This window comes from Schistocerca serialis, chromosome 2, assembly GCF_023864345.2.
Source record: "Schistocerca serialis cubense isolate TAMUIC-IGC-003099 chromosome 2, iqSchSeri2.2, whole genome shotgun sequence".
Classification (NCBI taxonomy): Eukaryota; Metazoa; Arthropoda; class Insecta; order Orthoptera; family Acrididae; genus Schistocerca; species Schistocerca serialis.
The window spans coordinates 1025491227-1025512420 of NC_064639.1; the positions used below are offsets into that span (position 1 = coordinate 1025491227).

The following is a 21194-nucleotide window of genomic DNA, read 5'->3' on the forward strand; positions in this document are numbered from 1 at the left end:
AGTGGATGTGTTTATTTGATGTAAATAAAGTGAAAATGTACGTTTGTGCACAGAATATTATGGACTCTTTGTCATAGAGTAAATAGATATGTGTGTGTGTGTGTTTCTAGTCATTATTATCAAAATACCTCTGACCATGTTGCTACTAAAGAAAAAAAGATGTCGAAAAGTATTATATATTGTAACCAAAAGGACACTGTACAAAAAATAATTACTTAAATAAAAGGTGTTTTAACATATCACATTTTTAAAATTTAGTAAAACTTAAAATAATTTTTCCTAGTCAATTAAAGATTCCTAACCCGATACAGACAGTACTGAAAATTTGTGCTTCTGAACTTTTATTAGCTATGTTGAAAGTTTCAAGTCTGTAGCTCATTGGGAAGTTGGCTTAAAATTAATTGCACAATTTGTACTGAACAGACAGAAAGAAAAACATAGTACCCCCCACCATACACCAGACAAGAAAATGAGATAATATTGCATTGTCATCGAGTTCATAGCTATGTTGGAAGTTTCAAGCCTTTATCTCATTGGCAAGTTAGTTTAAAATCAACTTCAAAATATGCACTGAACAAATAGACAAGAAAAAGTTGTAATAAAAACGTGCTAAAATGCTGTCAAAAAATATTATGAATAAGTCAAGAAACTTTGTTACTCTGTTTCTTTCTTATTATTTACAACCATACTTTCAACCATAGAACGCCATCATCTAAATGTAAAACGCAGTTCTATTGGATGACAGGATTGTAAATAGGATGAGAGAGAAAACACAAGTGCCTCATGAAATCATTATAATTGGGTAATAACTAATGGTGGCACTCATAAATTATAGTAGTAACATAATTCATCATTGATAAAAGTGATAGGTCATCATTTTTAAATCACGCAAGTGTCAAGTGAGTCCTCTGCCATTTTTTAAATCTCTCGCAATTTTTCAAATTTAAGGTCATACAACTATCCCAGAACAGAGGGGGAAGGGGAGGATATTGAGCTAGGAGATAAGCCACACAACTTCCTTACAATGGAGGACACTGACCTTGGAGATAAGGACACTGACCATTGACCTTAGAGATAAGGAGAACAATGGTCTCTATTGATCCAGAAGCCATTTTGATCCACTGCAAACATGAAGTGTACGCCTGTTGTAAGAAAAACATATCAAAGACGAAGACGTGAGGCTTGGAATGACTTCGATACAAGCTATGGATAGACCAATTGTTCTGCCATATTCAAACTCACTCAGCTGATGTTGTTACCTTCTTTAAGGTCGAAGAATCATAATGACACATGCTTTAAAGTTTCCACTTGGTTTGGTGGCCTTTTACTCAGTGAGCTTGCGGCAACACTGACCCTTTCGGTCATGCAAGAGATGGTACCACTTAGCTTCCGTGTATCCCTTAATGACTTATTACTGGCACACCGTTCTACATCCCATGAGTTGGATTCTCTGGGAACATTATTTCTGATGTTGTGTTTTTTAAGAATGTTAGTGTTGTTAATGTGCTGAGTCTGACATTATTCTTTCTGACTTCACCTGTTAATATTCTACTTAATTAGCCTGATTCACAAGCCATTCAACTAATGTGGGACATGGTACACAGCGATATCAGGCTCCAGTACTTTGTTACAGCAAACTTAACAAGCTCATTAATTATGGCGGCATAATGCTTTGTAAATGTGTCTATCTGTGATGGCTCATGATAAGAAGTATGTTGTAGCAAGCCAACATTACATACAATGAAAATCGTACAGATTATGTCACTGAAGACTTACAATGAACCTACCTCAGTTCATTAAACGTTATTAATCGAGACTGTGCGCTATCCTCTTTGGAAATTAGGTGTTTACATACGAAGTCCTTGTACACAGGTTTCAATGCTTCCCGAACTTTTCCCATGACAAAGTGAATATTGCTCCATGGAAACTGAAAATGTGAAATCTGTTATTAAAAACGTCTTACAGCTTAGGAGACAGCACTGTAAATTGTTTAATTTTAATAATATGTACACAGATAAACATTTCTCTACATACTAATTCTTATTATCAGCGTGCACTCCTTATAAAAGTAGTATGCAGAGAAACATAAGCTTTTATGTCGTTAACCAATTAATAAAAATATTATTTATCCATAATCACACATATGCTGTGAGGGTGTAATGTTAAAGGATCGTATCTACTGTATAACTTACAATTTCCAGCAGAATCAAAAAAATGCAGAGAACTGTGTTTACAAAATAATTAGCAGCATGGAATGATTAAGTTTTATTGAATATAAATATAATTTTAAAGTATCAGTGACAATTAATTTACTTTTTTTCTTAGAATGCATAAGTAAACAACAGATTTTCAAACAGTTTTTAAAATATGTTGATGACATATTTATGTTTCATTCTAAAGAGATTACATGGCTTGCTGACTCACAGTTGACAGTTTCTGAATCTCTGTTGATTTTTGCAGTTATGAGGTCCATTAAACAAGGTCAAAGATAAACTCTTTTCTATGGGCTGCAATGTGCAGTCTTTTCTTGCTGGTATATTTATCAATCAGGTCACCTATTTGCAGTTGTGATGCCTCTGATCACCTGAGGGACTCGCAAACCTGTTGATTTTGCTGCTTCATGGTAACTAATCGGCAAATATGTAGTAGATTTTTTAATTTTTCTTTTTGAATTTTTAAAGATACATTGTAGGCCTGTTTCAGCTTCATGGCTCCAAACCGAAGTGCCGAGCTCTCTTTGACAAATTTACCAAACTGCAGACGTTCTTTTCATTGTAATCATATTTGAAACATACATAAAATGTAACATCATTTTATGAACTGGTACCAAACTGTACTGAACCATGGTACCAGATGACCATTAGTATCTCTCTTTCTGTTCTTACTGTTATAAAACCTCCCATTTCTCTTACACATATTTAGAAGACAACCCATTAATACTGATGGATCATATATTTAAGCATTATTACTCGCTGCCTCATGTGCATGAACGAAAGCACATTTCATCTGGCAGCGCCCTGGTTTGAAGAACAGATCATGAATTTGACATTTATGGCGTATTTACAGCATGTAGGTATAGACACATTGAAAAAATTCTAAGTTACGATTCTGTCCACCACATGCATCTGCTGTTTATGACAAACTCAAACGCGTTCATAATTTTTTAACAGAGTGAATTCCCTAGTCTTCTATCTTTTAGTCATGTCTACTGGTCGTTTTAACTATACTTCGTTGTAATTGCTGATGGATCTGTCTGATAGATAACTAATCTTCTTAATGATACTGAAGAATTTACCTAAGCCCTACGAAAATTTCCATACTTCACCTTAAATTTGAAAGTTTTTGGCAATTAGCATTGGTAACAATTCCTCAAGCAGAATTGTTTAAGGTGCTAGAAGGCTATCGATTTATTCGGCAGTCGTAAAAACACCTCCTTCTGCAGTTACTTAAATTACCTTAATTTACGCTACTGAATATTTATTATAAATCTAGGAGAACTTCATTGTCCCCGGCTGAGTTCATCTTGATTCTCCCGCGTCTCTTACTGTTATTTTGGTGATAGGTTCTTGCATGTTAGTCATCCGACACCTCTCACAACATTCGCAATTCAGTTCTGCAACATGTATCTACACTGAAGGGTCAAAGAAGCTGATACACCTGCCTAATATCGTGTAGAGCACCCTCGAGCACGCAGAAGTGCCACAACACGACAGGGCATGGACTTGACTAAAGTCTGAAGTAGTGATGAAGGGAACTGACACCATGAATCCTGCAGGGCTGTCCATAAATGGCGGGCGGGGTGGCCGAGCGGTTCTAGGCGCTACAGTCTGGAACCGCGCGACCGCTACGGTCGCAGGTTCAAATCCTGCCTCGGGCATGGATGTGTGTGATGTCCTTAGGTTAGTTAGGTTTAAGTAGTTCTAAGTTCGAGGGGACTGATGACCTCAGAAGTTAAGTCCCATAGTACTCAAAGCCATTTGAACCGGTTTTTTTTTTGTCCATAAATACGTAAGAGTGCGACGGGGTGCAGATCTCTTCCGAACAGCACGTTGAAAGACATCCCAGATATGCTCATAATGTTCATATCTGGGGAGCTGGTGGCCAGCGGAAGTGTTTAAACACAGAATACTGTTCCTGGAGCCACTCTATACCAATTCTGGACATGTGCGGTGCCGCATTGTCCTGCTGGAATTGCCCAAGGCCGTCGGAATGCACAATGAACACAAATGTTTGCAGTTGACCACACAGGATGCTTACGTACGTGTCACCTGTCAGAGTCGTATCTAGACGTACCAGGAGTCCCATATCACTCCAACTGCACATGCCCCACACCATTACAGAGCTCCACCAGCTTGAAGCGTCCCCTGCTGACATGAAGGGTCCATGGATTCAAGAGGTTGTCTCCATACCTGTACATGTCCATCGCTCGATACAATTTGAAACGAGACTCGACCGACCAGGCAAGATGTTTCAGTCATCAGCAGTCTCATGTCGCTGTTGATGGGCCCATGCGAGGCGTAAAGCTTTGTGTCGTGCTGTCAGCAAGGGTAAAGGAGTGGGCCTTCGGCTCCAAAAGCCCATATCGATGATGTTTCATTGAATGGTTCGCACGCTGACACTTGGTGATGGCCCAGTATTGAAATATGCAACAATTTGCGGAAGAGTTGCAGTTCTATCACGTTCAACGATTCTCTTCAGTTGTTGTTGGTCCTGTTCTTGCATGATCTTTTCACGGCCACAGCGATGTTGGAGATCTGAAGTTTTACCGGAGTCCTGATATTCACGGTACACTCGTGAAATGGTCGTACGGAAAAAACCCCACTTCATCGCTACCTCGTAGATGCTGTGTCACATCGCTCTTGCCCGACTATAACACCAAGTACAAACTCACTTATATCTTGATAACCTGTCATTTCAGCAGCAGTAACCGATCTAACAACTGTGGCAGACACTTGTTGTCTTATATAGGCGTTGTCGGCCGCAGCGCCTTATTCTGCTCGTTTATATCTCTGCATTTGAATACGCATGCCTATACCAGTTTCTTTGGCGCATCAGTGTAAATCTTGTTCAAACCAGCCAGATAGCATTCCTAGTTGGTGGCTCTGCTCACCCCAAACACAGGTGCAGTCAAGAACCATCTCTCGTAGCGTTTGGTTCATGGACACTGAATGCTCATTCGGAAATTCTTTATAAATAAATAACAATATCACCCCCCCCCCTCCCCATGAACTATGGGCCTTGCTATTGGTGGGGAGGCTACGTGCCTCAGCGATACAGATGGACCGGTATCTGTTGAGAGGCTAGACAAGCATTTGGTTCCTGAAGAGGGGAAGCGGCCTTTTCGTTAGTTGCACGGTCAACAGTCTTGATGACTGACTGATCTGGCTTTATAAAATCAACCAAAATGACATTGCTGTGCTAGTACTGCGAATGGCTGAAAGCAAGGCGAAACTATAGTTGTAACTTCCCCGAGCGCATGCAGCTCTACTGCATGGTTAAATGATGATGGCATCCTCTTGGGCACCTCTTGGGTAAAGTATTCCGGAGGTAAAATAGCCCCCCTTTAAGATCTCCGTGCGGGGACTACTCAGGACGACGTCGTCATTAGGAGAAACGAAACTGGCGTTCTATGAATCGGAGTGTGGAATGTCAGATCACTTAATCGGACAGGTAGCTTACAAAATTTAAAAAGGGAAATGAATAGGTTAAATTTAGATATAGTGGGAATTAGTGAAGTTCGGTGGCGTAAGGAACAGGACTTCTGGTCAGGTGAATACAGGTTTACAAATACAAAATCAAATAGGGGTAATGCAGAAGTAGGTTTGATAATGAATAAAAGAAATAGGAGCGCGGATAAGCTACTACGAGTAGCGTTGTGAACGCATTACTAGAGCCAAGATAGACACGAAGCCCACGGCTATCACCGTAGTACAAGTGTATATGTCAACTAACTCCGCAGATGATGAAGAGATTGAATAAATGTATGACGCGATAAAAGAAATAATTCAGATAGTTAAGGGAGACGAAAATTTAATGGTTTTGGGGGACTGGAATTCGATAGTGGGGAAATGAAGAGAAGGAAAAGTAGTAGTTTAATATGGACTTGGAGTAAGGAATGAAAGAGGAAGCCGCCTGGTAGAATTCTCCACAGAGCGTAACTTAGTCATAGCTAACACTTGGTTTAAGAATCATGAAAGACGTTTGTATGCGTGAAAGAGGGCTGAAGACACTGGAAGGTTTCACATAGGTTACATAATGGTAGCAGAGATTTAGGAACCATGTTTTAAATTGTAAAACATTTCCAGGGGCAGATGTGGACTCTGGCCACGATTTATTGCTTATGAACTGTAGATTAAAACTGCAGAAACTACAAAACGGCAGGAATTTAAGGAGATGGGAACCTGGATATACTGAAAAACCCAAAGGGAGCATTAGGGAACACGATTAACAAGAACAGGGGGAAGGAATACAGTAGAAGAAGAATGGGTACCTTTGAGAAATGAAACAGTGAAGGCAGCAGAGGAACAAGTAGGTAAAAAGACTAGGGCTATTACAAATCCTTGGGTAACACAAGAGATACTGAATTTAATCGATGAAAGGAGAAACTATAAAAATACAATACATGACACAGGCGAAAGGGAATACAAACGTCTAAAAAATGAAACCGATAGGAAGCGCAAAATGGCTAAGCAGGAATGGCTGGAGGACAAATGTAAGGAGTAGAAGCATATATCACTAGGGCCTAGAGGAAAGTGAAAAAAGACTTTAGAGGAAAGATAACCACCTGTATGAATATCAAGGGCTCAGATGAAAAACTGGTCCTAAGCAAAGAAGGGAAAGCAGAAAGGTGGAAGAAGACGTAGATGAAGATAAGAAGGGAGATAGGATAATGCGTGAAGAATTTGACAAAGCACTGAAAGTCTTAAGTCGAAACAAGGCCCCGAGAGTAGACAACATTCCATTAGAGCCACTGATTGCCTTGGGAGAGCCCGCCATGACAAACCTCTTCCATCTGGTGAGCAAGATGTATGAGACAAGCGAAATACCCCCAGACTTTAAGAAGAATATAATAATACCAATTCCAAGGAAAGCATGTGCTGACAGATATGGAAATTAAGCTACTATCAGTCTAATAAGTCACGCTTGCAAAATACCAACACGAATTCTTTACAGAAGAATGGAAAAACTGATAGAAACCGACGTCAGGGAAGATCGATTTGGATTCCAAAGAAATGTAGGAACACGGGAGGCAATACTGACCCTACGACTTCTCATAGAAGGTAAATTAAGGAAAGGCAAACCAACGTTTATAGCAATTGTAGACTTAGAGAAAGCTTTTGACAATGTTGACTGGAATACTCTCTTTCAAATTCTGAAGGTGGCAGGGGTAAAATAAAGGGAGCGAAAGGCTATTTACAATTTGTACAGAAACCAGATGGCCGTTATAAGAGGCGAGGGGCATGAAAGGGAAGCAGTGGTTGGGGAGGGAGTGAGACAGGGTTGTAGGGTATCCCCGATGTTATTCAATCTGTATATCGAGCAAGCAGTAAAGGAAACAAAAGAAAAATGTGGATGAGGAATTAAAGTGCAGGGAGAAGAAATAAAAACTTTGAGGTTTGCCGATGATATTGTAATTCTGTCAGAGACAGCAAAATACTAGGAAGAGCAGTTGAACGGAATGGACAATGTCTTGAAAGAGGGTATAAGATGAACATCAACAAAAGCAAAACGAGAATAATGGAATTTCGTCGAATTAAATCAGGTGATGCTAGGGAATTAAATTACGAAATGAAACGCTTACAGTAGTAGACGAATTCTGCTATTTGGGGAGCAAAATAAATGATGATGGTCGAAGTAGGGAGTACATAAAATGTAGACTGGCCATGGTAAGAAAAGCGTTTGTGAAGAAGAGAAATTTTTTAACATCGAGTGTAGATTTAAATGTCAGGAAGTCGTTTCTGAAAGTATTTTTATGGAAGTTCGCCATGAATGGAAGTGAAACATGGACGATAAACAGTTTACACAAAAAGAGAATAGAAGATTTTAAAGTGTGGTGTTATAGAACAATGCTGAGGACTGGATGAGTAGATCACATAAGTAATGAGGAGGTATTGAACAGAATTGAGGAGAAGAGAACTTTGTGGTACAACCTGACTAAAAGAAAGGATCTGTTGGTAGGGCACATTTTGAGGCATCAAGGGATCCCCAATTTAGTACTGGAGGGACGCGTGCAGGGTAAAAATCGTAGAGGCAGACCAAGAGCAGATTGAAAATGATGTAGGTTGCAGTTGTTACTCGGAGGTGAAGAGGCTTGCACAGGATAGAGTAACATGGAAAGCTGCATGAAACAAATCTTTGGACAGAAGACCACAATAAGAAAATAACAATAATAACTTTTTTAAATAATAAACCTCAGCACACGAAGACAGTGGAGAGAGAATGGATGGGTGGGGCAATTGTGGCGTAATGAGGAGAAGGGAAGAAGTAATTGTGGGGGTAGGGATGGAGGTAACATTGAGAATGAGGGGGAGATCTAGAAAAGGGAGAAGGTGACTATAAGGTATGTTCTTGAAGGGGAGGGGAGGGGTTAGTCTTTGACGCTGATATAGATTGGCCCAACACTGTACTGGGAACTACCTTCATCGACTACTTAGGTCCTCTCAGAATGCAGCACCATATGTAATTATTGAAATAGGCTAGAAGACCAATGGAAACCCCATAACAAACAAAGGTTAATGAACTGGCAACTACAGAGCTGACTAGCTAAAGTGACAAATATTAAACATTTTTTTGGAGTTTTTTAGAAAATCTGGAAGTCGGTCATGGACCCTTCTAGAGAGCAAAAGGCAGAAGGGTTTAGGGCCAGATGTGATCGCTTCTCAGTTTCCCACACGGGATGCATCTGAGAGATTCGTCTGATTTAGAATTTAAGGTTTTCAATGGTGACTGTCACTTGCCTACCAAATATGGAATGCGCTTTTGAAGATATTCGACATCGTAGAAAATGAAGGGAAGGTAGGAAAGATGTTAGATTGGCACTGTTTCAGAGACACAGAGCTGCAGAGAACAGACGGCAACGCTCGCAATCGCTGGTATCTGCGTGATCTGGTTAGATTTAAAAAAATGCACTGAGCCAGCAAAGGAGTTTAAGGGCTGGAAAGATGGAACAAGATCGAGTTACCATCAGTACTGGTGCTGGGGGGTGCCTCACAGACATTCTAACATTCTGCGTGGGGTCTGTTTGTTCTAAGTCGTGTCTCCCTACCACTTTCCCGCAACGACGCTCTGAGCGTGTTTTTTAGGGAATTGACTAGTTTGAACTTGGGACCTGTTGCTGGTAAGGAGACGCCAGACCACACATGACATGTAGAGTTCAGAAGAGTTCAGTGAGACTAGCGATGATATAATCAAATACTTAATGATTTCAGCGTCAGCTCCACTGCACTCCCTGTAAAAGAATCTTAATACTAACTAAATTTAGTGGAAGGGGTTCAAGGTTTTCCTATTTTTAGTTAGCTGGTAAAATAACGTCGAAAAAGCAGTTAAGTTTACCATTGGAATTTTTATTCTACTCACAAAAAATTGTTTATAAATTGCACTATTGATGAAAGGCAATATTTTAATACAGGATGATAAAAACCAACTGCGTTCAACAAAGATGTGAACGAATATTGCCTGAATGGGTTACCAAGTTCTATAATGGATTGAAGGTTGACCTATGCCATATCACATCTATATTCTAGATTTAAGTTAAGTTTCATAAAAGAGAAAATTATCAAAAATGGTCTACAGTGACCCTCTATTATCTTTAATTACTTATTTAACTTGTCATAAATTACAGTGGCTGATGTGGCTTCTCAGTAATTATATGACAGAAAAATCATCGCGTTTCAGATTTTAACTTCAAGTAGCAAATGTGAATACCACGAAGTTAAATTGACAATCGACACCAGTATTACGTAAAAAGGGGATGTAACAGATGAGACTTCTGCAGTTCTGAGTGAAGCCTTATGCGCTCTTACGCATGCGTTCATTACCTTGTCAGTGGTTAGGCAGCGTCAGGGGCAGCGGGCGGCGGAGCTCTACACACCTCACCATCTCGGTAGCAACTCTCTCAAACTTATCCTTACTACTGTTTACCGAAGTTGGTTTAAGAAAAAGGTATCTGGCTGTGTTTTCAACTGACCAATCAGTGTCTCAATGTTAACCTTAAGCTCCGCCTACAGAAATTCTGTCTATCCAATGAGAAACGTTATACTTTTCGTGGTGGGGCAATGTTTTTAATGTTTGCTACATAACAGAGACGCGTATAGTCACACGCTAAAACTTGCAGCTGGTGTGGCCCTTTTAGTGTAATCGTAAGATCTACACTGTTCTTTTGGAGGGCTCTATCTTTTAACATGGGCTGGGGGATGAACCGCCTGGTGGTCGTCTGGCGATGTGGGTGTCCCTTATCGTAGGGCCTTCTAGCCTACACGGCTCTGCTCTCGGCTTCTGTTCTCGTTTCTCCCCTCGGAACTGCGCCTGTTTCACGGTGGGAAGGTATGACATGCATTTAGGCGTTCTTGTGTTAGTCTGGGGTATTCAATTTGCTCACTCGTTGATCGTATTACTTTGGTTAATTTAATGTCAGGATTTATTTGGAGCTATGTGACATATTGCCGGATTTACTGTCATGTCAGGGTTTTCATGGAAGGTGTTGGATTTGCCTGACACCTTACAACATAAATCTGAGATCCTCCTCGGTATCCTTTATGATGCCTGATGCTCCATATCTAACTTCCTCTCAGCGAACTAATTCACTTGTGACTTAAATGTACAGCGGTGAGAAAAGAAATAGAGTAAATATGTCGATTAGTTATAAATGAAAAGCACAATATTGTTGTTGTTACCAGGCAAAATTACTTTCGTCCAGCCACAACTGTGGGTTCTTTGGTTGCTCTGGGATAAGGCCCTTCAAACTATAACACATGAAATATTAGTTCATTTTATTACATAAATGAATAAAAGACTTACATAGCTTTGACACTGTTTTGTGCCCCAGGAGTACTGGATAGCTGACGACTGTCATGGAGTAGCACAGTATCACTTGATGCACTAATTAACAAACTGTTCTCTTGAGGTACAATGTTCCGTCAGAAACTTTAAGTATCACGTTGGTCCTGTACTACATGCTGTTCCTTCAGAAGAGGTCACGAACTGGGCAGAGCTCCTGCTAGCTGACCGGCCGCGGTGGTCTAGCGGTTCTAGGCGCTCAGTCCGGAACCGCGGGACTGCTACGGTCGCACGTTCGAATCCTGCCTCGGGCATGGATGTGTGTGATGTCCTTAGGTTAGTTAGGTTTAAGTAGTTCTAAGTTCTAGGGGACTGATGACCTCAGATGTTTAGTCCCATAGTGCTCAGAGCCTGCTAGCTGAGCGTGAGGGCGCTGGTATGCCAAGAGGGGAGGCGAGGTCTTCAGGAGCGGATTGCAGAGAGCCCTCGCTACTGTCCGTGGTGTCGATTCGCTCTGCAAACTTTTGTGTGGCAACGCGTACAGTGGCACAGTTGTGTCCGTTCTACGGTCTGTATTCTTGTGTGTGTTCTACAGTACGTATACTGCAGAGTACTCACAATACTGTGTTTTTTATGTACCATTACGAAGTCGTTCTACCACGAAGAGACGGAAAGCTAGGTTAACATGACGATCAGTGATTATGTAGCTGAAAAACAAACGAAGGGTAAACAAACACGTGGTTCAAAAATGATAATAAGTGCCGCTTACATTTTGCAAGTGGTACCGCGCTTGACATCCGTCCGTATGAATGAGCAATGTTTGTGTATGTGCTTTGACGACTTATGGGCGACAGTAATTACATTGTTATACATGGTTATAAAGTCAGTTTTCTGAACGTTTAAAGTACTCAGTAGTAAAGCCGCTTTATAAAAAGGGTGAAAGGGGTAATGTAGACAATTTTACACCTATTTCTATGCGATCAGTGTTTGCTAAAGTTATTGAAAAGGCTGTGTATGTAAGGATAATTGATCATTTTATATCACATAATTTACTATCAAATGTACAGTTCGGCTTTAGAAGTAGTTTAACAAATGAAAATGCTATATTTTCTTTTCCCTGTGAGGTACTGGATGGATTAAACAAAAGGTTTCGAACACTAGGCAAATTTTTTTTTTTTCAGCTAAGGCGTTTGGTTGTGTTGATCACAAAATATTGTTCCAGAAGTTGGACCATTACGGAATATGGGGAGTAGCTCACAATTGGTTCACCTCCTACTTTAGCAACAGACAGCAAAAGGTCAATATTCACAGTTTTAGAATAGCTGCGATGTGGGGTATGGTCAAGTGGGGAAGGGGTGGCAGGGATCAGTGCTGGAGCCACACCTTTTTCTTATTTATATAAATGATATGTCCTCTAATATTACAGGCAATTTTAAAATATTCGTGTTTGCTGATGACACTAGCTTGGTAGTAAAATATGTTGTGTGCAACATTGGCTCGGTTTCAAATAGTGTAGTTCATGACATAAGTTCATGGCTTGTAGAAAAATCACAGTAAGACTCAGTTTTTACAATTTCTAACACACTATTCGACCAAACCCGACGTTTTAATTTCACAGGATTGGGATGATTAGTGAAACCGAACAGTTCAAATTTCAAGGTGTTCAGATAGATCGTAAGCTGTCACGTAAAGCCCACGTTCAGGATCTTGTTCAGAAACTTTGCTGCCGTTTTTACTATTAGAACGGTATCTGAAGTGAGTGATCGTTCGACATGTAAATTAGTCTACTTTGCTTATTTTCATTCGCTTATGTCGTGTGGTATTATATTTTGGGGGAACTCTTCCCATTCTAAAAGGATATTTTTGGCTCAGAAACGGACGGTTCGGGCAATAAGTGGTGTAAGTTCGCGAACTTCTCGTCGACCCCTACTCAGTAGTCTGGGTATTTTCACATTGGCCTCTCAATACATATGTTTTCTTTACTGTAGTTCCTTGTTAACAATATCAGCTTATTCCCAAGAATAAGCAGCTTTCCCTCAGTTAATACTCGGCAGAAATTCAACCAGCATTTAGATCGGACTTCCTCAATTCTTGTGCAGAAAGGCGTACTGTATACTGCTGCATCCATTTTCGATAAGCTACCACAAGAAATCAAAAATCTTAGCAGTAATCAAAGCGCTTTCGAATCTAAACTGAATAGTTACCTCGTGAGTCACTCCATCTATTCTGTTGAGGAGTTCCTTGAAAACTTAAGCTCATTTTTATATTATATTGTTGATCGCGTTTACTTAAATTTATTACTTGACTTTGTTTTGGCTTCATAAACATTTTATTTTTATCTGTTATTACTTTTGTCTTGTAATTTCATGTGCTGATACGTTCCATGACCTCGGAGATTTCCTGCTCAATTTGGTCTTACGGGCCGGCCAGTGTGGCCGAGCGGTTCTAGGCGCTTCAGTCTGGAACCGCGCGACGGCTAAGGTCGCAGGTTCGAATCGTGCCTCGGGCATGGATGTGTGTGATGTCCTTAGGTTAGTTATGTTTAAGTAGGTCTAAGTTCTAGGGGACTGATGACCTCAGATGTTAAGTCCCATAGTGCTCAGAGCCATTTGAACCATTTTTTGGTCTTACGGAACTGGACGCGCAAATAAATAAATATAAAGACGTCAGCCAATTGCACGCTGACCGACCCCTCTCCAGGACGACAACACGACAGCAACGGCCCTTATGTGAAAAGGACATAAGCGCCGCGACCATAGTAGCTTCAAGATTAGGCACTCCTATAGCAGCGACTTAGGATTGTGTATAGTGAAGAACATTGCTTATTTTGGATGTCGCCCTTTGCTTGCGACACATCTTTGAAACACAAATTTAAGTATTCTAATCTTTTCTCTTTGTAATAAAACTCATTAATGCAATTTGTTCGAATGTTGTCTAGCGATCCGAGACAGCAGGTTTCCTAGATACCCCACATTTAACGACTAGGCTGGATTTAACACTAATATGTGTTGAAAACGTTCACAACACCCACGTTTCTGTAATACATTCTGTGGAGTAAGTGAGTATGTCTTCGGCATTGCAATTGACTGTAACGACTGAAATCCCCATTTTTGAAGGGTCTGGATCTTGTGACTCCAGAGAATAGACGATTGACAGCATGAGTTCATTTCTCTTTGAGGCCAGGGAAGAGATTTTCAGATATCTGAGGCCAATGAGGATCAGCTTTTTTCCGCATTTGCATTCTTGCTTCGGATGTACTCGTTAGCAGAATGTTGCTATTTTTCATTGTTTTTTCCTGAATGTCAATATTCGAACGGTTGGTTCACGTAATAGAAGGCTACGTTTGGTAACAAGGTTTTTTTCATTGCACGGTGGCAGCGACATAACGACGGATCTCTATGGTAGCAGTACTTCCAGGTGATATAATTTCGCAAACGTATGCCACAAACATTCCGTATTAAATCTCCACGTGTATTCAGTGTCTTGTCAACATGTCTGGAGTGCCCCGACGGCGCATAGGTATTTTTTTGCGGAGCAGCACTGATAACGTTATCATTCTTAAGTTCTTGGCTGAGAGCCCAATGTACTACCAAGTATTTTCTTAATTTATGACAAGTGTCACAGTTACATGTTAGGATATGGTACAGCATCTCACTCCTTCCATGAGACACTGGGTTTACGATTCGCCTATCTGTGTTTGAGACGGAAAACAAACAGTTGGGTTTAAAATGAGTTTGGGTGAAGCTCATTCTTATTGTCATAAATGCTCACCTTCTTCAAAGCATCTCCCAGGTGAACATCCACGGCTTAGCCTGAGTTGCCAAACCCTGATCATCTGCGCAAAGAAGACTAGTGGTGCGGTCTCGGAGTGGCTAGCCATTAGTATAGATGTTAAAAACATTAGAGGCAATACATTCTCCTGTGGTACACCGTTTTTCAGACGTCACAATCGACAGCTGTTGTTCCTGAAAGTCTACACAGAACTCTTTTACAAAAAGTTTTTCCATTTCATTGACCTTATTTAACAATGTATGATCATTAACAGCATGATAAACAGCTGTCAGGTAGATGATAGGAAAACCTGCAATAGTGTGTGTTTCTAACCCATCTCCTATATACTAGACCAGATTAATAATTTGAGATGTACAATTCCTTCCTAGTTTGAAACTTGCTTGTTGATGAATTAACGCTGGCTCCATCATACGCTACAAGCGATTCAGTAACATTTTTTCAGAGATCTTACGTGGAAGACGCAATAATGATATAGTTTCTAGCATCTGTTGGTGGTTTATCTGGTTTCCAGAACGGACATCTCAATAATGGTTTCCAGATTTTTGGAATGTAAAGGTTTGTGGACTGTTTTACAACTTTAGATGGATTGTCGAACCTTTGTGGCAGTTTCCTCTTCATCGTCAGTTGAGGTGGCGTATTTGAGATATCAAACAGTGTGGGTACTGCATTCCACACGAGTTTATTATTGTCTGCGTTCATGGACCGGTTTTGTTCGAAATGTAGCAAACAAAATTTAATATTATTGTAAAGGTAAACTGGGACTTGTTTCATGAGGTCTTCTCGTCTGCTGTTAACTAGCCATTTTCTGCTCCTAAAATGAAACATCAATCATTAATACACATGTAGTTTGCAAAGGAATCCTGACAATACAGTTTAGTAACATGATGGAATATACGTCTCGGGGTCCTTATGAAACCTGAAAAAAGACAGCTGTAGTGCCTTCTTCCTGTTGTTGCTACAATTTTATTGCGTTACAAGCGCTCCCACTTGTAAAACCCGTTGTAGAAATCAAGATAAACAACTACTACTCGCCTTAACACTAGGACCGCCGAGTGGTCAATTTGACCACTATTTGTATTTTAACATGTTATTATTCGGTCAATGTCTAATCTATGCTGTTGTGAGTTAATGACTTTTCCTAAATGTTTATGTACATCATATAAATAGTCCAATATTTATTTTATCTTCATCAGTTTTCTTTGAATGGCCACTTATACTTAAAACCGCCGAGTGGTCACTTTGACCACATTACATGTATATTTGAAAACAGATTATTTAAAGATTGTTGTGCGTCACTCCCCGGATTTATTCTTAGCTCCCGTGAACAATACACTAAATATGCTGGTTACTGAAGTTTATTCGCATTGTTTGAATTTAAAAGCTCAACAATGCAATATGTCATTTATTGTTTGCTATTGGGTTTTGCATAAAGGAGAATGATTATTTGAGTACTGATCTCAGAGCAGCAGACATGGTTCAGATGTCACAGCGATACAAACCACGGCCACGGCCACTTTCAGATGAAGAAATTGTCACACTTTTGTATGAATCAGATGCTGAAAATGATCCTGAAGTTGAGGACCTTGTGGAAGATTCTACAGATGAAGATTACCACCCTGTAGCTAATGTGGAGAGTGACAGCTCCGAGACTGAAGATGAAGGTAGTTTACATTCACTTATATTATTATTGTTATTATTATTATTGTTACTATATGAATAATGATCACTATTATAATAGAGCTGACACTTCTACTGCTACTTCTGTTACTGCTATTTTATTTTGTGGTATGTTATCTTTATAATGAGTTGTAGCTTTCTAATTGTCTCTTTCCTCACGCAGTTGCTCAACCAGTACCAAGCACTAGTATAAACAATGCTAGAGAAGGACCTACCCTGGGTAAAAAAAGGAACTGCACCTCCTGTAAGTGGACTAATACAGAATCGACGTAGAAGAGGAGAATGAAGTGAGGGTTCACTTGCAGAACGTGGCTCAAAACTCCTGGGGAAGGACGGGATCACGGAGTGGACTGTAGCAGACTTCGGTGTTACTACTCCAGGTAGGATAGGTCAAACAGAATATATTGAAAGAAACACGGGGACGTACTCCACACGCAAAGCAGCCCGTCTCAAATGATAATGTTTCGAGTGCCTGGCGCCTTTTAGTTGATCAATCAATGTTGAAACACGTAAGTAAATGCACAGAAGCAGAGGCACAACGGGTTCTTGGAAATGATTCCTGGAGTTTGCATTTAGAAGAATTAGATGCATTTGTTGCTTCATTATATGTTCGTGGTGCACTAGGTGCCAGATGTATTGAAGTAGATGAGTTGTGGTCGAAAATGTGGGGAGGCCCATTTTCACTGACACAATGAGCAGAAACAGTTTCCGAGAAATTTTGAAATATCTGCGTTTTGATGAAAAAAATAACGGTCGGAAAGTTTGAAAAGTGACAAATTTGCACTTATATTAAGTACTTGGACCCGTTTTATAGAAAACTGTCTGCTGAATTACATACCAGGATCAAATGTCTCTGTGGACGTACAACTTTTCCCCAGCAGAACCAGGTGTCCGTATTTGCAATATATGCCGAATAAACCTGATAAATTCGGAATCAAATTCTGGCTTCTAGCGGATGTAGAAACAAAATATCTTTGTAATGGGTTCCCTTATGTAGGAAAGAACGAACAGAGGGCACCTAATGGGAAACTTCCAGAACAAGTAGAAATGAAGAAGGTAGCTCCATATCGCAATAAGGGGCGAAATGTGACTACTGATAATTTTTTCACTATGGTCACACTTGGGGAGATACTGGAAAAAGAGAAAACTAGCCTTGTCGGCACTATCAACCGTGCAAGAAAAGAAATTCCGAACACTATAAAAAAAATGAAAACTCCTCTTTATATGTCTGTTCTCTTGAAAAGGGGAGGTGCTACTCTGACTGTTTACCAAGGGAAAAAGAACAAAAATGTTCTTCTGTATAGCACCATGCACACAGATGTTGAAATACAAAATAATTTGAAACACCTTCCCGAAACAGTGACCTTCTTCAATAGCACAAAATTTGCTGTAGATGTCTTGGACCAGATGACGAGGAAATACAGGGCGTTTCAAAAAGAAAGAGCAGATTTCAAACATTTATTTCTCAAAAACTACAAATGATAGAAACACAATTCAAACGTTTCTTGTCAGAGAAAGGTTCAAAGTTTTTCAATGGTCCGCGCAGAAGTTCCATGCAAATCCGCAGTGGCGCTGGCGTTTGTTTGTAGGAAAATGGCGACGACACCACAGGAACGATCATTTTGTGTGCTGCAATTTGCAAAGTTAGAGTCCATTGTTGGTGTGCAACGTGCATTCCGCCGTCAATTCAACAAACAGCCGCCTCGTCATAAGCAAATTTATGAGTGGCATCACAGATTCGTAGAAGATGGTTGCATCTGCAAGCGAAAAAGCACGGGTCGTCCACGCACATCGGATGAAAATGTCGAGCGTGTCCGTGCAGCTTACGAAAGGAGCCCTAGAAAATCCACGGCACGGGCAAGTCACGAACTAAACATGTCTAAAACAACGGTATGGCGCGTTCTGAGTAACCGTCTGCACATGAAGCCGTACAAACTGCAGTTATTGCAAGCATTGCGTCCTGACGACCACAACAAAAGGTTCGAATTTTCAACTGCAATTCTACAGGACATGGAAGAGGACAATTTTGCCGAACGATTAATTTTTTCAGATGAATCAACGTTTCACATTTCTGGTAAAGTTAATCGGCATAACGTACGAATTTGGGCGAGTGAAACTCCGAGGGACGTTATTCAACATGAAAGAGACTCACCAAAGGTTAACGTCTTTTGTGCAATTTCGGTAAACAAAGTTTATGGACCTTTCTTTTTCATGGAGAAAACTATCACAGGAACCATTTACCTGGACATGTTAGAAAACTGGCTATTTCCTCAACTTCAGGAAGATTCAAATCACTTCATCTTCATGCAAGATGGCGCCCCACCACACTTCTCTGAACCTGTACGACGGTACCTAAATAACACCATTCCAGGACGGTGGATTGGAAGAGCAGGAGCACAAGATCAATGTCATCGTCTGTGGCCTCCCAGGTCACCAGACCTTACTCCCTGCGATTTTTATTTGTGGGGGTACATAAAGGACTGTGTTTATGTCCCACCTATGCCCGCTACTCTTCAAGAGGTACGACATCGAATTGTTGCGGCCGTGAATTCGGTAACTAAAGACCAGTTGCGTCGTGTGTGGCAAGAAATGAGATACCGGTTTGATATTTGTCGTGTAACAAATGGTGCTCATATTGAGGTACAGTTTTGATATTTGTTGTGTAACATTTGGTACTCATATTGAGTGAAGGACCGTTGGAATTGTGTTTCTATCATTTGTAGTTTTTGAGAAATAAATGTTTGAAATCTGCTCTTTCTTTTTGAAACGCCCTGTATTTTGTCCGCTCTGGTACTCTACGATGGCCTGTACACGTATTTCACAATATCCTTGATTTAGCAGCCATCAACGCATAAGCTAGTGACAGGGATCAAAATAAGTAGGCGGAATTTAATCTTAAATCTAGCAGAATAATTACGTAGAGCCTATATGGAAACCAAAAATCAGGAAAGGATGCCAAGGGACGGAAAAGAAAAGGAAGAAAAGGACGATGATGATGAAGAAAGAGAAGAAGCGGAAATTCCTGCGAAAGTAAGAAAAATGTGCCAAACGAGGAAATGCAGAAACAAGACAAATGAAGTGTGCAGTAAATGCAAGAGATATGTTTGTGGGCCGTGTACATATAAAGTAATAAAGACAGTAGTTTGTAATGCTTGTAAGTAGGATTAGACACTATACATGGTCATATTTTATGATTGGTCTTTCTCTTAACGTAGTCATGGGTACTTAGTTTATCCAGTAAGATTAATTTCTATTAATTTTAAAACTAATGCAATACAATTAGTATGGTTCCAGATAAATATTGTAAACTATGTTCTTAAATATTAGTAGTATTATGTTCCCATTGTTGTTGTAAAATACAATGAAACTGTTATTAAACGTAATTAAAGTGATACATTGTTATCAAGGTCATTAATATTTACAGTAAACAGAACAGCATGTACTTACAAAGAAAGTGGCCACTTTGACCACATAGGCGGTTCTAAGTATAGTACTAGTTCCGGTGGTTCTAGTGTTGACGATCGCGCCGACCTCAACAGTTTAACTTACTGGCCGCTTGGAGCGCTGCTGGCGTGGTAGGCAAGAAAATCGAGGCGAAGTGTCGCGCCACTTTAACAGACTGCTGAATATCAAATAAAAGTTTCTTATCTCCACAAATTTTGAATCCCTGCGATAAGGATTTCCAGTTCTCATTGTTACATAACAAACTCTTCCAATCAACAGCCATGCTATGACGTCAAAGCAGGCACTGAGGAGTTAATCTTAGCAATCACCAGCAGATTGCAGCACGAACTATAATTATTCACTTCTGTTCCATATCGCCAAGGGCGAGCATACCCGAGGCAAGTGGGCGTCTCCCCCTCCCCCCGCCCCCACTTTGCTCTCAGTGAACGTCTTGCAAAATATTAAAAATACTCGATACCCCCAAGTCGAGCTTCCCCCTCTCCCTCCCCCCCCCCCCCCCCTCCTATAGATTATCGTATGGGCGCCGTAGCATATCACTCTACTTGTTTCTAGCATTTATGATCAGTTTTAGCCATTTAGGAAAGTAATAAATAATTTGAAACGTGTTAACCGTGAACTAATGCATAAATATGGCCATGTTAACATCAACAGCGCAACAGTGAGAAACGACGTTACGGAATAGTTGTTCAACCAACATCCAACTATACTGGAGTAGCAGAATACGTTTTCTATGTGGCATAATCCAAGTCGCGTCTGTGTTTTCCAAGCTTATTACCTCCATGTCAGATATGTTTATACCGATCAGCGAAATGCAAAAAAAGCCAAAAGCTCAGACAGCTAACTTACAATGTTGAAGGCGGAATGATGAATATTTCAGGAAATCGAAGAGCGAAAAGCTTCGTTTTTAAAAACTTATATATACTTAGAGTCAGTTTCGAATGGATGTACAGTAACATATACTAGAATTTAGGCGTAAAAGAAATTTATGAAAAGTAGTCAGCAACAATTTACCCTAGTTTTTAAAACATCCGATACAAAGTTTAGTGTTATTGTCGGCTCTCTATGCATTATTAAGTGCAATTCTGCTGATGAGATTCTGTCGTATCATTATGAGGGTGGTATCTTAATGCCAAATTTAGCACTGGCATAGAGAAGACAACGTCCACCTAGCACAAGGAGTGAAGAAAGTAAGGTATGCCTAAATGATTCCCAATTTTTATTCACTTGTTTAGCATGACAAATCATTTGTTTGCCGTATACCAGTT

The 21194-nt window shown here is 40.2% G+C and overlaps 1 protein-coding gene across 1 annotated transcript in view; it reads right to left on the reverse strand.

Moving 5' to 3' along the window:
* Window positions 1–21194, reverse strand: part of LOC126456692 (EF-hand domain-containing family member C2-like) — a 238752-nt gene that overhangs the window by 39965 nt on the left and 177593 nt on the right. Inside the window, exon 10 of the mRNA XM_050092431.1 lies at window positions 1788–1927. Coding sequence (XP_049948388.1) covers window positions 1788–1927 — 140 coding nt within the window. The remainder of the gene's footprint in view (window positions 1–1787; window positions 1928–21194) is intronic.